General features: G+C 43.4%; 3 protein-coding genes across 15 annotated transcripts in view; 1 reads left to right on the forward strand and 2 right to left on the reverse strand.

Moving 5' to 3' along the window:
• Window positions 1–226: 226 nt before the first annotated feature.
• cyb5r2 (cytochrome b5 reductase 2) lies at window positions 227–2,007 on the forward strand. The gene is made up of 3 exons (XM_031801071.1): window positions 227–306; window positions 618–714; window positions 1,244–2,007. The coding sequence occupies exons 1-3, from the start codon at window positions 232–234 to the stop codon at window positions 1,474–1,476; spliced, it is 405 nt and encodes a 134-aa protein (XP_031656931.1). The 5' UTR covers window positions 227–231; the 3' UTR covers window positions 1,477–2,007.
• Window positions 1,286–7,491, reverse strand: rep15 (RAB15 effector protein). Of its 2 annotated transcripts, XM_020457041.2 has the most exons (4): window positions 7,441–7,491; window positions 6,076–6,141; window positions 4,374–5,783; window positions 2,235–4,158 (listed from the first exon to the last, which is right to left on the reverse strand). In XM_020457041.2, exon 4 carries the CDS (start codon window positions 4,117–4,119, stop codon window positions 3,241–3,243), a length of 879 nt encoding a protein of 292 aa, XP_020312630.1. In that variant the 5' UTR covers window positions 4,120–4,158; window positions 4,374–5,783; window positions 6,076–6,141; window positions 7,441–7,491; the 3' UTR covers window positions 2,235–3,240. The 2 variants fall into 2 exon arrangements, 1 of the variants encoding a protein (XP_020312630.1); XR_004204760.1 differs by lacking the exons at window positions 4,374–5,783; window positions 6,076–6,141; window positions 7,441–7,491 and adding an exon at window positions 1,286–1,389 and having other exon boundaries at window positions 3,032–4,147.
• Window positions 5,292–15,311, reverse strand: part of ppfibp2b (PPFIA binding protein 2b) — an 87,122-nt gene continuing 77,102 nt past the window's right edge. For 10 of the 12 annotated variants that reach the window (XM_031801065.1, XM_031801064.1, XM_031801063.1 and 7 more), the window contains 8 exons: window positions 13,013–13,141; window positions 12,670–12,820; window positions 11,627–11,738; window positions 11,436–11,524; window positions 11,179–11,301; window positions 9,419–9,544; window positions 8,590–8,778; window positions 6,939–7,830 (listed from right to left, as the gene is read on the reverse strand). In XM_031801065.1, the coding sequence (XP_031656925.1) occupies window positions 7,627–7,830; window positions 8,590–8,778; window positions 9,419–9,544; window positions 11,179–11,301; window positions 11,436–11,524; window positions 11,627–11,738; window positions 12,670–12,820; window positions 13,013–13,141 (1,123 nt within the window). In that variant the 3' untranslated portion in view covers window positions 6,939–7,626. Of the gene's footprint in view, window positions 5,784–6,075; window positions 6,142–6,938; window positions 7,831–8,589; window positions 8,779–9,418; window positions 9,545–11,178; window positions 11,302–11,435; window positions 11,525–11,626; window positions 11,739–12,669; window positions 12,821–13,012; window positions 13,142–15,311 lie in introns of those variants that run through there. The other 2 variants (XR_004204759.1, XM_031801070.1) reach the window with 2 other exon arrangements.

The following is a 15,311-nucleotide window of genomic DNA, read 5'->3' on the forward strand; positions in this document are numbered from 1 at the left end:
ATGTTCACCAATGGTGAGAAAAAACTCTTGACCAGTTAAATAGGTCCTAAACCAATTTAGAACTGGACTGGAGGCCAACCCACCTCTAAAGTCTGTCCAGACATCATTGGAATTGTCATTTAAAAAAATACAGTTGGCACTTACTAGTAGGACTATTTATAAATTGGGGAAAGTTCATCATCAACTGCAAATTGGCTTAAATGTCTGGGTGCTTTTTCAGGGATTTCCTCCATGCTGCAGCTGATTCACAGTATTACAGCAGACCCTGCAGATGACACCAAGTGCTCCCTCATATTTGCTAACCAGGTCAGTCTCACCGGCGTACAGGGAAGAGTCACATCCCACACAGTATTAAACCGTCACCGTGGATTATCAATGAAGTGGACACAGAGCTTGTTATGAATACAACTTAAATGACAATCATCAAATCCAAAATCAAATCAAATTGTATTAGTCACATGCGCCGAATACGACAGGTACAACAGACGATCTGATGATAGACAACCAAGATCAATGTCTCACCTTTAGTATGGTTTAACAAGACTCAATGACACACTGTATTAGTTGAAGCACTAGCAATTGTAAACCTTCTTCTAATGATGGCCTCTTGCCCCCAGACTAAGGATATTCTACTGCGGGAGGAACTAGAGAAGGTGCTGAAGAGTCACTCTGAACAACTCAATTTGTGGTTCACTATTGACAGACCTCCACAGGGTAAGACCATAGTATTCCATGATAAAAAAGATTAAGGTACAGGGTTGTCATGGGCTAATACCATTGTATCATTCGTGTTGGACTGCAAAAAATAACATTTCTACCATGCTGTGTCACCATATTATAACACCCTTCATAGGGACTGACTGACTGACTGCTAGACAATAACCAAAAAATCCCCAAAGGTGCACCTGCAGCAACCCTTTTGAATTGGTCTGTTACTGATGTCAACTGAATGAATGGAAAGCCTTCCCCCTCCAATCATATCCCGACATCGCTATGATCTAAACGTTCTATTTAGATTCTGTTTTGCCATGTGACCCGTCAGCTATACTGTAGCTTCCTCATATGGTACAGTATGCAAATGAGGCTCCAGCTATTTGTCTATCCTGGCACTCATCCGTTAGTTCCACATAAATGAAACACATCTTCGCTAACAGGGTGTGATCATTTAATTGGCCTGCAGGGCTGATCCTTATCTGTTGATTAAAAACAGTTGAATTCAGCTTGTGTTTTCCTCTAATTACAGACTGGAAGTACAGCTCAGGGTTTGTGAACGCTGATATGATGAAAGAGATGAAAGAGCACCTTCCCCTGGTGTCCAACGATGTGCTCATTGTCATGTGTGGCCCACTCCCCATGACCCTGCATCCGCCCCAACCTCTCCATTCTGGGCTACAAGACAGAGAACACATTCACATACTGATAACTCCCAGGCCTCCAACTAGGCATAGATACATTAAAACGCACCAGGATATTTAAGACAATATGTTCTATTGAATTCTGTATGTAGAACACAATGTAACAGCCTACATTTCAAGACCAACAGGATATTCTCTAACGTTTTGAATAATAAATGTCATATTTGCATGTTGAACATTCAAATAACTTTTTTGTGTGAGATACTGTGAAAAGTTAGTTGGCTTTTAGTATGTTTCAACTGTTTTAGTAACAATTGTTCTAATTATGTACTGTATCTAAAGCATTTGGATGTTTTGTACTGTATCTAAAGCATTTGGATGTTTTGTACTGTATCTAAAGCATTTGGATGTTTTGTACTGTATCTAAAGCATTTGGATGTTATGTACTGTATCTAAAGCATTTGGATGTTATGTACTGTATCTAAAGCATTTGGATGTTATGTACTGTATCTAAAGCTTTTGGATGTTTTGTACTGTATCTAAAGCATTTGGATGTTATGTACTGTATCTAAAGCATTTGGATGTTATGTACTGTATCTAAAGCATTTGGATGTTTTGTACTGTATCTAAAGCATTTGGATGTTTTGTTGAATCTCATTACTCATTAAAACCATCTCTACACATAATCAGATGTCTTTGTGGTATTGGGGAGAAAGAGTAGTATTATTCTCGGCACCACACTGTGTATATATAACATGAGGCCTTAGCAAACCTGCATATTTAAACACAAATCCCTTCATTTACATTATGCTACTTACCACTGAGCATAATCCTCAACATAAATAATCCTCTTCTAAACAAGATAACTCAAGACATCCAGAAATATATATTAATTTATTTTTGAACTCCCCATCCTGTTATTTTCTACTTTGACTCAACTTTAAGAGAACAATCCACCTTAATCAAATGATCTTAGAATTAGGTTTTGGGTGAAGCTATCACAATGTGTTCAGTCGTAAAGTCCATCCTTGAAAATACAAACATATTTTGTGGCAAATCATAGTTTCCATGTCAACATAAGCTGTACAGAGGTTTTAATGTCAATGAGTAGTGATAGCAGACAGGTCGTTTGTGTGAATTTCCACATAAGTGCAATGCCAGTGAAGTGTTAAGTCCATTAAGGCCTAGATTCAATCAGATCATGCGTTAACTGGCAATAACCGACACCTGCATAGCTGATGTTTTGGCTGTGTCGGAGGTGTAACTGCATTGGAGCTGTCAAATCGGTGAGCAGCTGCTCTTGATCTTTGTCACAAAGCCCCACCCGTCCCACTTTCGTTAGAAGTTCAGAAGGAGAAAGTGTAGGCTATGTAGAAATAATGATGCTCAAATTGAAAATCATTCAACTAAATAATGAGGGTTTCTATCATCTTAATGGAGATGTAGATTCCATCTCACATTCCAGTGTTCCAACTTGTAAACAAGGCTGCGTGGGATTTCTGTTAATGTGACTCTGCGCAGCCAATAGCAATGTTCGCTTTCGGTATAATGTCAGGAGCCGCTTTTGGATTTGACAGCTCTAACGCAGTTTAATCTCCGACACTGCCAAAAGAACCGCTATGTGGATGTCGGCTAAAGCGGATCTGATTGAATAGAGCTCTAACAGAAATACTAACCACAGGGGTGTGAGCAGCTGTCAGCAGGCATGGGTCAGTAGTCCACAAACGAGATATGGACACAGGCCAATTTCAGCACACTCGGTCCCCAAGTCCCAGGCAAGCATAAACCCACCAATCACAACAGTCCATCCTCCCATGTGAAACACTACAGTTAACAGAGTAATCTGAAAGGTCCCATATGGCTGCTCTGTCATCGATCACACTGGTCAGGTAAACTTGATGAGCAAAGTTAAAGGGTCAGAATCTCTCTTGGTGACAATAGCCTGTAGCATTCCAGTGGGTGTGTGTAAGTACCTGGATCCTTTAAAGAAATTCTCAATGAGTGCACGGTTGATCTTAGTCTTCCCTATAGCAGCGTGAAAGTTGTTGCTCAGCACTCCGTAGATGTTACCCGGGTCGCCCTTGCGGCCGAAGAGGAGAAAGAGGGCGTAGCAGTCATTACCGATGGAGGCACAGAAATCTACCATCCTCTCTGCCTTGTTCTTATGAGCAGACTCCATCTTGGCCATCTGCATGGATTCAGTGTATACCTCCGGGGGGATGTCCTCGGCTGGCCCTCCCCCCCTCTCGGGCAGGTGCAGGATCTGCACGGCGATCTGGATGCGGGGGTTCTTGGTGGGCCTCTCCAGCACAGCCCACACCCAGTCAGCACCAAGGAGGATGCGCTGCTGCTTGGTCATGGTGGTGCAGTTGAAGGAGTCGGTCATGTGGAGGTGGCTGCTCTGGGTGATGTAGGTCATTAGAAAGATATCATTGAGGGCTGACGGGCTAGGCTGGAACTTGTCCTCTGGGTCCAGGAACAGGAGGTACTCCTGGGTCCTAGCTGCAGCTATCCCCACACAGTCGGTGAATAGAGGGACAAAATCGTTGGGGTTGTTGGGGGTTCTCCACAGAGTGGAGAATATACTGGGTATGTCTGGGTCTGGTAGCTTGCTCTCTCTCCTTCCCCACAGGGTTGGGAAGTTAAAGTTCATGTTTGGAATGGTCATGTTTGGAGCTGGTGGCTTCTTCTGTAGCCTCTCCCACCAGGTTGAGATTTTCTTGGGTATGTCCGGGGCTGGTTGTTTGCTCTCTATCTTCCCCATGTCTACAGGACTAGGTCAGAGGGTGGTTTCCCTTATAACCTGAACATGTGATAACAACAGTATAATTTATTGTTGTAGAAATGATAATTTACATAAAAGTTACAAAATTATACTTGTGTAATAACAGGGGTTGAAGGTACATAACCCTAATGGAACCCAAACCTTAGAAACTTTGAAACTACAAACATATTTGGATTGTACTGTGTTTGCTCCAGATTGGTAAAAAAGTCATATAAAATTAAATGAAAACTCACCAGTATGGGTCTGCCTTTGATGTTTGGAACAGCTCCAGCCCCTCTCTCCTCTCTGGAACCCTAGTGAGATATTAGGATGTGCTGGATTGAAGCAGATGAACAACCAGCAGAAGGATCCTCATACAGGTTATACTTGGCTTTGGACAGTACACTGGGTTACCGAACTCTTAGAGAGCAGGCTTCCCTTAGTGTTTGCTCTCTCACAGAAGGGATCCTCTGGTCTGGTGACTTGTTATAGGGACGTACCACAGAGACTACATCTGCCTATGCAAATATATGCCAATTATGTGTGGAAACATGGAAAAACCTGTTTCTTATTGTTCTAATACAAATGAGCTGTATTAAGTGTTGGGTGTGTTTGTTTCCAGTATGACCTAGTGCCTTATTTTAATCAGGGATATGTCCAGGTAACTTTGAAAACATATACTGAACAAAAATAGAAACGTAACATGCAAAGTGTTGGTCCCATGTTCCATGAGCAGAAATAAAAGATCCCAGAAATGTTCCATAGCCACAAAAAGCTTATTTCTCTCAAATGTTGAGCACAAATTTGTTTACATCCCTGTTAGTGAGCATTTCTCCTTTGTCATGATAATTCATCCACCTGACAGGTGTGACATATCAAGAAGCTGATTAAACAGATTGATCATTACACAGGTGCACATTGTGCTGGGGACAATATATGGCCACTTTTGTCACACAACACGTCACAGATGTCTCAAGTTTAGAGGGAGCATGCAATTGGCATGCTGCCTGCAGGAATGTCCCACAGAGCTGTTGCCAGATAATTTGAATGTTCATTTCTCTACCGTAAGCCGCCTCCAATGTTGTTTTAGAGAATTTGGCAGTAGATCCAACCGACCTAACAACCGCAGGTCACGTGTGCTGATGTTATATGAACTGTAACTCAGTAAAATCTTTGAAATTGTTGCATGTTGTGTTTATATGTTTGTTCAGTATACGTAACAAACAAGTTGTAAAATATGATATGTACATATATTGTACAATATTACAGGGAAATAGATTACGTAGGGAAAAGAACACTTTAATACATGTTTAAGTGGCTTGCGGTAGGCCTATACTTTTCACCAAAAATACAAAGTACATACACTATTAAGTTTGAAAGAGCTACACTCCAATGACACACGTAAGACAATGGCTTCAACGTTCATTGTGTTTCTGTCACTAATACAGAAGTAGTGTTCATTATAGTCCTGTATTATGATGAGATAAGTGCCAGTTGAGGTTGCTGGTAAAGCACCCTACGTTGAGTTTGGGTTGGTATGAGGCCGCGCTTTCCCTTGGTTGATTGGCTGTGTTGGTTAGCGTGGCCAGCGTGGCATCCTCTCAGACTAGTGCTGTTTGAGGGCGTCTCATCTCCTTCAGAACCTCATCTCGGCTAAGCAAATACTGAAAGCAAGAAGGGCCAGGGGCTGGGGTTAGCAGGGAGTGTTATGCTGCAATGTTTGTCAGTTAAAGGCTTAAGGCTAATGTCCCAACAAAGTCAATTCAAAATCTATTTGTTGAAGCCTGTTTGTTCAGTTGCAACGCCTGCTGTCAGCAAATATAATAACAGCATAGTACCACAGCATTGAGGAGAGAAGTCAAACACAACAGCTTCAAAGGAAAGACTTTGTTATCTGGTTATTTAATTAAACATATTAAAAGCTTGTTGAACGAGACTGACCGAGGAGCTACTTACCGTGAGTTGGTTAATTCCCTCAGACAGAGCTTCTATCTGCAGCACAGGCCCCTCTGTCACCGCCATCTGCAAAGTCAGGCCTTTCATCAAACACAACACCTAGGGGCTCCATTCAAACTGTATCGTTGAAGTTCATTTCCGATTAAGCTGACATATGCAGCATTTCTTGTGAATGCAGTAAGGCTAATTTTCCGCGATATGGATTGAATAGAGCCCCTAGTCCTAGAGCTACTTTTACTACTGACAGGCCAGGTCATCAATGACATAACACACAGTGCTTTGTTTAGTCCCATGCATGATGGATGGCAGGGTAGAAGGATCTAGCTGCTGACCAAGCACCACTGTTCAAGTCATAGGTCACATTCCATGCCAACTACAGTGCAGTCGTTGCATTGCATAAACCAATGATTACTTGCCATGTCATCAACTGTGCAGTCGGGTATCAGACTGCTATATGATGTGATTAGCTGATATGTAATTTAGATACATATCCAGGTGTTGTGAGATCAGGCAGGTGTCTGCAGTGTAGTCAGCCTAGAACGTGGCCATTATGGATTTATGATAAAGATGTACCACTCAAGGTGCTCCAATATGCACTACTCCATTGTGCATATAATGGGTCAATCATGATGATCAGAAGAATTGATGAGCCAGTTAGTGATGCTAATGGTTAATTTATGATGCATGCTGATGTCTCTGCACTGCACAATGTATTTCATTACAAGTGTCTCTTTGATTCAAGTTTCCTTAAAATCAGCATCCTTTCATCATAAAATGGAGACAAGGCTACTGTCTCCTTCTCGAATGAGAAAAGCATACTTTGTATAAAGATTGAATATAATTTATCAAGAAGAATAAAACACTTATCACACTTGCGATTTTTATTGATGGATTTGGATAATGCTATTTACAATTAATGACAACGAGGGATTCTTTGATTGAAGCGTTATCTTTAACTATAAAAATATCATAACAGTCATATATGAAAATAACAGTGCGTAATCACAATCTGGAATCCATCAAAATGTGCACAGCTATAAAATCTCATTGCACTTCTTTCAATTTATTTACCAACATAAATATGTGAAATGCATTCCTCCATATGCAAATATTGCACAAGTTCATTCCATAACTGTCTGACAAACAGCAACATTACTTTCTACTGGTTAGGAATATATTTAAAAACAATGGATGAATACCCTTATGTGAATCTCAAATACAGGTGTTAAAATGATCATTAAAATGATGCACAATATTGTTTACAATAGTAGCATTATCCTACTGCATTAAAGGGGTGAGGTGATAGATCACAGCTAGGCTTGTGAATCCCCCGAGAACATAGGAGCGGTGAGCTCTCCCACTCACCATCCACTCTTAAGTGTCCAGAGTGCAGCTCATGCCTGAGGCTGGGGTTGATTGTTAGATGATGGCACATAAGGGGTGTGGAGGTGAGTGTGCTGGGGTGAGTTGGATAGGCATGGCAGGAAGAGGTGGGGTTATTGGCTGCAAGCTGAGTAGTGATGGGTAGGTAGGTACAGTAGTTTGACATCATCAGCTGTTTGGCCCCACCTGCTGCCGTCTGTCTGGGTCTCTGTCTAGGATGGGGCTGAGGCCCCTGAAGCCGGAGTAGGGCCGGTGGGCCCCGTTCAGCACCGCCTGAACCTGGGCCGCCTCCAGGGGGCAAATGTAGTCTGTTGACTCGTCACACCTCTTCTTCCTCAGGTGGCCAAAGTTTGAGAAGCCCAACTTCTTTGGCTGAACAGGAGATAGCACAGAGAGAACATGGTTTATGAACAGACTGAGATAAAGCTATGTGTCACTTCTATTCTAGCTCTTTAACCATCATCAGTGAATAGATTTCTAAACACCGTACAAAAATGGGCAGTGTTGCTATAAAAGGGTCTTTTAAGCCTAATTGTGCTGACTAAGTACATTATGCTATCGCAAAATTTTCCTCAGCACATTTTCTGCTAGCCTTAACAAAGTGGTGAGTCTTAGACATGAGCTGGTGCTACAAAAGCCTGCTGCACGCAAAGCTGCTAGGTGGTATCACACTGAGGATGAAGGTGTTGTCTGTCTCTCTAAAGAGATGAGGAAGGGGAGGAGGTTAGAGAGAGAAAGAGAGAGAGAGAGAGAGAGAGAGAGAGAGAAAGAGGAGAGAGAGAGCAGTGAGAGAGAGAAAGAGGAGAGAGAGAGCGGTGAGAGAGAGAAAGAGGAGAGAGAGAGAGAGAGAGAGAGAGAGAGAGAGAAAGAGGAGAGAGAGAGAAAGAGGAGAGAGAGAGAAAGAGGAGAGAGAGAGAGAGAGAGAGAGAGAGAGAGAGAGAGAGAGAGAGAGAGGAGAGAGAGAGAGAGAGAGAGAGAGGAGAGAGTGGGGGGCAGAGAGAGGGAGGAGGGGGAGAGAGAGAGTGGGAGAGGGAAAGAGGAGAGTGAGAGGAAGAACGAAAAAAAGAGGGCTCCTAACAGGGTGGTGGTTCAGCCCTAGGCGTTCTACAGTACAGTACTGTCATCTCTTACCCTGACTTTGGCTGTGGTGCTGAGCGGAGCATAGCCTAAAGACTCCATGAACTCCCTCTTCTCCTGCTGAGCCTGGGAGCCCACCAGCATGTTAAAGTTGGTGGCCAGGTGACGTCGCAGCAGGGTCTTCTGAGGGGGGATGTTCAGCAGCATGGCCAGGGTATCTGAGTTAAAACGAGGCTCCAGAATCTAGGGGTCATTAGAGAAGATTCAGAGGAAGATACATGCTACATACAGACAATTACACAGAAAACTGAGATGGAATGAATTGGTAAAAGATAATAATTAAAAATAAACTTGGCTAAGGCAGTCTTGAACTGTATGTCTGACTGTATCCAAATGTACCTGAGCTGATATATAGTAGAAAGGTATAAGAAGGGGCTGATTCAGTCATGTGGGGTGTTTATTTACGATGAGGCCCCCGTGCACCCCGCTGCCCCTCAGGTTACTTACGATGAGGCCCCCGTGCACCCGCTGCCCCTCAGGTTACTTACGATGAGGCCCCCGTGCACCCGCTGCCCCTCAGGTTACTTACGATGAGGCCCCCGTGCACCCCGTTGCCCCTCAGGTTACTTACGATGAGGCCCCCGTGCACCCAGCTGCCCCTCAGGTTACTTATGATGAGGCCCCCGTGCACCCCGTTGCCCCTCAGGTTACTTACGATGAGGCCCCCGTGCACCCCGTTGCCCCTCAGGTTACTTACGATGAGGCCCCCGTGCACCCAGCTGCCCCTCAGGTTACTTATGATGAGGCCCCCGTGCACCCCGTTGCCCCTCAGGTTACTTACGATGAGGCCCCCGTGCACCCCGTTGCCCCTCAGGTTACTTACGATGAGGCCCCCGTGCACCCCGCTGCCCCTCAGGTTGGGTGCGTATTCCGCCAGGTCCACTGAGCGAAGCCACTCCATCACCCTGTGGTTCGACCACTGAACCACCTCCGAGGGAGAAGTCTTGTTCTAGCAGGAAATATGAAACATGTATGAGAAAACACAACTAAAGATGTAGGATCTTCATTTGACCTATATTGTCACAGCTACAGTTGAAGTTGGAAGTTTACATACACTTAGGTTGGAGTCATTAAAACTTGTTTTTCAACCACTCCACAAATTTCTTGTTACTATAGTTTTGGCAAGTCGGTTAGGACATCTACCTTGTGCACACAAGTCATTTTTCCAACAATTGTTTACAGACAGATTATTTCACTTATAACTCACTGTAATACAATTCCAGTGGGTCAGAAGTTTACATACACTAAGTTGATTGTGCCTTTAAACAGCTTGGAAAATTCCAGAAAATTATGTCATGGCTTTAGAAGCTTCTAATAGGCTAATTTACATAATTTGAGTCAACTGGAGGTGCACCTGTGTATGTATTTCAAGGCCTACCTTCAAACGCAGTACCTCTTTGCTTGACATCATGGCAAAATGAAAAGAAATCAGCCAAGAACTGAAAAATTGTAGGCCTCCACAAGTCTAGTTCATCCTTGGGAGCAATTTCCAAATGCCTGAAGGTACCACGTTCATCTCTACAAACAATAGTACGCAAGTATAAACACCTTGGGACCACGCAGCCGTCATACCGCTCAGGAAGGAGACGCGTTCGGTCTCCTAGAGATGAATGTACTTTAGTACGAGAAGTGCAAATCAATCCCAGAACAACAGCAAAGGACCTTGTGAAAATGCTATATCCACAGTCAAACGAGTCCTATATCGACATAACCTGAAAGGCCACTCAGCAAGTAAGGTTTACAAATGTAAATGGGGACAAAGTTCATACTTTTTTGAGAAATGTCCTCTGGTCTAATGAAACTAAAATAAAACTATTTGGCAATAATGACCATCGTTATGTTTGAAAGAAAAAGGGGGCGGCTTGCAAGCCGAAGAACACCATCCCAACCGTGATGAACGGGGGTGGCAGCATCATGTTGTGGGGGTGTGCTTGCTGCAGGAGGGACTGGTGCACTTCACAAAATAGATGGCATCATGAGGATGGGAAAATTATAGGGATATATTGACTCAACATCTCAAGACATCAGTCAGGAAGTTAAAGCTTGGTCGCAAATGGGTCTTCCAAATGAACAATAACCCCAAGCATACTTCCAAAATTGTAGAAAAATGGCTTAAGGACAACAAAGTCAAGGTATTGGAGTGACCATCACAAAGACCTGACCTCATCCTTTAGAAAATTTGTGGGCAGAACTGAAAATGTGTGTGCGAGCAAGGTGGCTGACAAACCTGACTCAGGTACACCAGCTCTGTCAGGAGGAATGGGCCAAGAAATGTTTTACCCAAGTTAAACAATTTAAAGGCAATGCTACCAAATACTAATTGAGTGTATGTAATCTTCTGAATGTGATGAAATAAATAAAAGCTGAAATAAATCCTTCTCTCTACTATTATTCTAACATTTCACATTCTTAAAATAAAGTGGTAACTGACCTAAGACAGGGAATTTTTACTAGGATTAAATGTCAGGAATTGTGAAAAACTGAGTTTAAATGTATTTGGCTAAGGTGTATGTAAACTTCCGACTTCAACTGTATATATTGTGTAAACAGAAAACCTCCTATAAACGTGCACACACATCTCACCTCATCTCCAGGTCTTCTCTTCAGGCAGTTGGGGTTGAACTTGTTGACGTGGAGGACGTGGATAGCACACTTCACACTGAGATGATGGAGCTGACTGGTCACTTTCAGGAACAAGAGGTCATTCTGAGGGAAACAAGTCTTTCACGTTTGCTTAATTTGTATTTATTTATTTATTTAAGCTGTATTTAAAAAGGAGGTCCCTTGAGACTGAGACAAAAACTAGTAAAACTACAATGAAAACCAATGAATGTATTTACCACTGTCAAGTACTGAATCATTCTGCCGTCTACTCTTCCCTCGTGAAACTGACTCTTGTATTGAGGTAAACCAATGTCATCAAGCCAACCTTTGAGGACAAACAACATGACAACCAATTTTGCCAGATTGATTATACAGAATACATGTTGAGTCAATATGTTGATGACCTCTACCGTGTCCTGATACATACGTGTGACCCAGATGTGGTCCAGTTCAGAGGATTTCTCAGTCGTTTTGGTGCTGAAGGACTTGAGGGCCAACTGTAACTTCTTCCTGTGCAGTGGATTCTTAATCCCCATTTCCTGATACCAAGATTAAGATTACGATTAATCCAGGTTATGAACACAATCCCTTTCTACAAGATGAGTGCTGGAAATGACTGGTTTGGAAATGACTAGATTTGGAATCACTTTGCACACTATTTTACAATTGTGATTAAGATCCAAACAAAAGAGTTTGTCCTGCGTACATTGGTATGACATTTGGTGCGGGAACCTGTAAAATACAAACAATGAGTGAAGCTCCATGTGAAATATAGCTCCAAACTTGCTAAAACCAACAAAGACAAAAGTCCAGCAACATGAGGACATGAAAGGAGGAACGAAATGGCTTCTTGAAAACTAGACAGATAAGAATAATGCATCCAAACAACGACGTTCCCTGAACGATCTCCTTTGTGTCCAAACAATGATGTTTCCTGGAGGATCTCCTTTACATCCAAACAACTACGTTCCCTGAAGGATCCAATTTGCGTCCAAACAACGACGTTCCCTGAAGGATCTCCTTTGCGTCCAAACAACTATGTTCCATGAAGGATCCCCTTCGCGTCCAAACAGTGATGTTCCCTGAAGGATCTCATTTGCATCCAAACAACTACGTTCCCTGAAGGATCCCCTTCGCGTCCAAACAGTGATGTTCCCTGGAGGATCTCATTTGCATCCAAACAACGACGTTCCCTGAAGGATCTCATTTGCATCCAAACAACTACGTTCCCTGAAGGATCTCATTTGCATCCAAACAACTACGTTCCCCGAATGATCTCCTTTGCGTCCAAACAACGATGTTCCCCAAATTATCTCCTTTGCGTCCAAACAACGATGTTCCCCGAATGATCCCCTTTGCGTCCAAACAATGATGTTCCCTGAAGGATCTCCTTTGCTTACTTGACAAATAACTTTCCAACAATGTTCTGTAAACCAAAATATGTAAGCTGGGTAATTTTTTTGACTATACCTTCTCTAAGTCCTGTGGTGAGGCGGAGAGGAGGGTCTGCCCACTGTTGGCCCAATGTTGGGCCAGAATCACATACTGGTCCAGCCCACTCTCCTCTAGCCAGCAACAGACCTGCTCCGGAGTCCACTTGGAGAAGGGTGTCTTCAAATCCCTGCAAGAGAGGAGAGACAATTGGATCATCAAGACTGGAATATTTTTACTAACTGTAAGTCACTCTGGAAAAGAGAGTCTGCCAAATGACTAAATGTAAATGCTTTGGCTTTTTTCTATATTCTCTGTCACATGCACATTTGTCACATGATACACTGTATACATGTATTTTGTGATACTGTCTGTCCCATACCACACAGACGTCAATGTCTCTCCAGTCCGGGCAAGACGAGGGCTGGCGGTGGCTCTCAGTCCCCCCCTCTTAAACTCTCCAGGCTCAAGGTCCTCTCTCTGCAGGGTGCCAGACTGGGTCCTCCGAATCCTAGGGTAGAGGAGATAGAATACATAATTAGTCATTCACTAAGAATTACACAGTACCTTTGCAAGGCCACCTCCTCTACCCAGGATGACTTGTATCAGATATCTGCCATTTTCTTCATTTTATTTATTTATTTCACCTTTATTTAACCAGGTAGCCTAGTTGAGAACAAGTTCTCATTTGCAACTGCTACCTGGCCAAGATAAAGCATAGCAATTCAACACATACAACAACACAGAGTTACACATGGAATAAACAAAACATACTGTCAATAATATAGTAGAACAAAAGAAAACAAAAAGTCTATATACAGTGAGTGCAAATTAGGTAAGAGTTAAGGCAATAAATAGGTCATGGTGGCGAAGTAATTACAATATAGCAATTAAACACTGGAATGGTAGATGTGCAGAAGATGAATGTGCAAGTAGACTGAGGTGCAAAGGAGCAAGATAAATAAATAAATACTGTATGGGGATGAGGTAATTAGATAGATGGGCTATGTACAGGTGCAGTGATCTGTGAGCTGCTCTGACAACTGGTGCTTAAAGCTAGTGAGGGAGATATGAGTCTCCAGCTTCAGAGATTTTTGCAGTTCGTTCCAGTCATTGGCAGCAGAGAACTGGAAGGAAAGACAACCAAAGGAGGAATTGGCTTTGGGGGTGACCAGTGAGATATACCTGCTGGAGCGCGTGCTACGAGTGGGTGCTGCTATGATAACCAGTGAGCTGAGATAAGGCGGGGCTTTACCTAGCAGAGACTTGTAGATAACCTGTAGCCAGTGGGTTTGGCGACGCGTATAAAGCGAGGGCCAACCAACGAGAGCGTACAGGTCGCAATGGTGGGTAGTGTATGGGGCTTTGGTGACAAAACGGATGGCACTGTGATAGACTGCATCCAGTTTGATGAGTAGAGTGTTGGAGGCTATTTTATAGATGACATCACCGAAGTCGAGGATCGGTAGGATGGTCAGTTTTACGAGGGTATGTTAGGCAGCATGAGTGAAGGATGCTTTGCTGCGAAATTGGAAGCCATTTCTAGTTTGAATTTTGGATTGGAGATGCTTGTGAGTCTGGAAGGAGAGTTTACAGTCTAACCAGACACCTAGGTATTTAACCAGACACCTAGGTATTTGTAGTTGTCCACGTATTCTAAGTCAGAGCCGTCCAGAGTAGTGATGCTGGACAGGTGAGCAGGTGCGGTTGAAAAGCATGCATTTAGTTTCCCCTGCGTTTAAGAGCAGTTGGAGGCCACGGAAGGAGAGTTTTATGGCATTGAAGCTCTACTGGAGGTTAGTTAACACAGTGTCCAAAGAGGGGCCAGAAGTATACAGAATGGTGTCGCCTGCGTAGAGGTGTACCAGAGAATCACCAGCAGCAAGAGCAACATCATTGATGTATACAGAGAAGAGAGTCGGCCCGAGGATTGAACCCTGAAGGACCCCCATAGAGACAGCCAGAGGTCCGGACAACAGGCCCTCTGATTTGACATACTGGACTCTATCAGAGAAGTAGTTGGTAAACCAGGTGAGGCAATCACTTGAGAAACCAAGGCTGTTGAGTCTGCCAATAAGAATGTGGTGATTGACAGGGTCGAAAGCCTTGACCAGGTCGATGAATACGGCTGCACAGTAATGTCTCTTATCGATGGCCGTTATGATGTCGTTTAGGACCTTGAGGGTGGCTGAGGTGCACCCATGACCAGCTCTGAAACCAGATTGCATAGTGGAGAAGGTACGGTGGGATTTGAAATGGTCGGTAATCTGTTTGTTAACTTGGCTTTCGAAGACCTTAGAAAGACGGGGTAGGATATATATAGGTCTGTAGCAGTTTGGGTCTAGAGTGTCTCCCCCTTTGAAGAGGGGGATGACCGCAGCAGCTTTCTAATCTTTGGAAATCTCAGACGATACGAAAGAGAGGTTGAACAGGCTAGTAATAGGAGTTGCACCAATTTCGGCAGATCATTTTAGTAAGAGAGGGTCCAGATTGTCTAGCCCGGCTGATTTGTAGGGGTCCAGATTTTGGAAAGCATGGCCAGCCGTAGAGAAATGCTTATTGAAATTCTCAATTATAATGGATTTATCGGTGGTGACAGTGTTTCCTAGCCTCAGAGCAGTGGGCAGCTGGGAGGAGGTGCTCTTATTCTCCATGGACTTTACAGTGTCCCAGAACTTTTT

The sequence above is a fragment of the Oncorhynchus kisutch genome, linkage group LG22 (assembly GCF_002021735.2).
Source record: "Oncorhynchus kisutch isolate 150728-3 linkage group LG22, Okis_V2, whole genome shotgun sequence".
Taxonomy (NCBI): domain Eukaryota; kingdom Metazoa; phylum Chordata; class Actinopteri; order Salmoniformes; family Salmonidae; genus Oncorhynchus; species Oncorhynchus kisutch.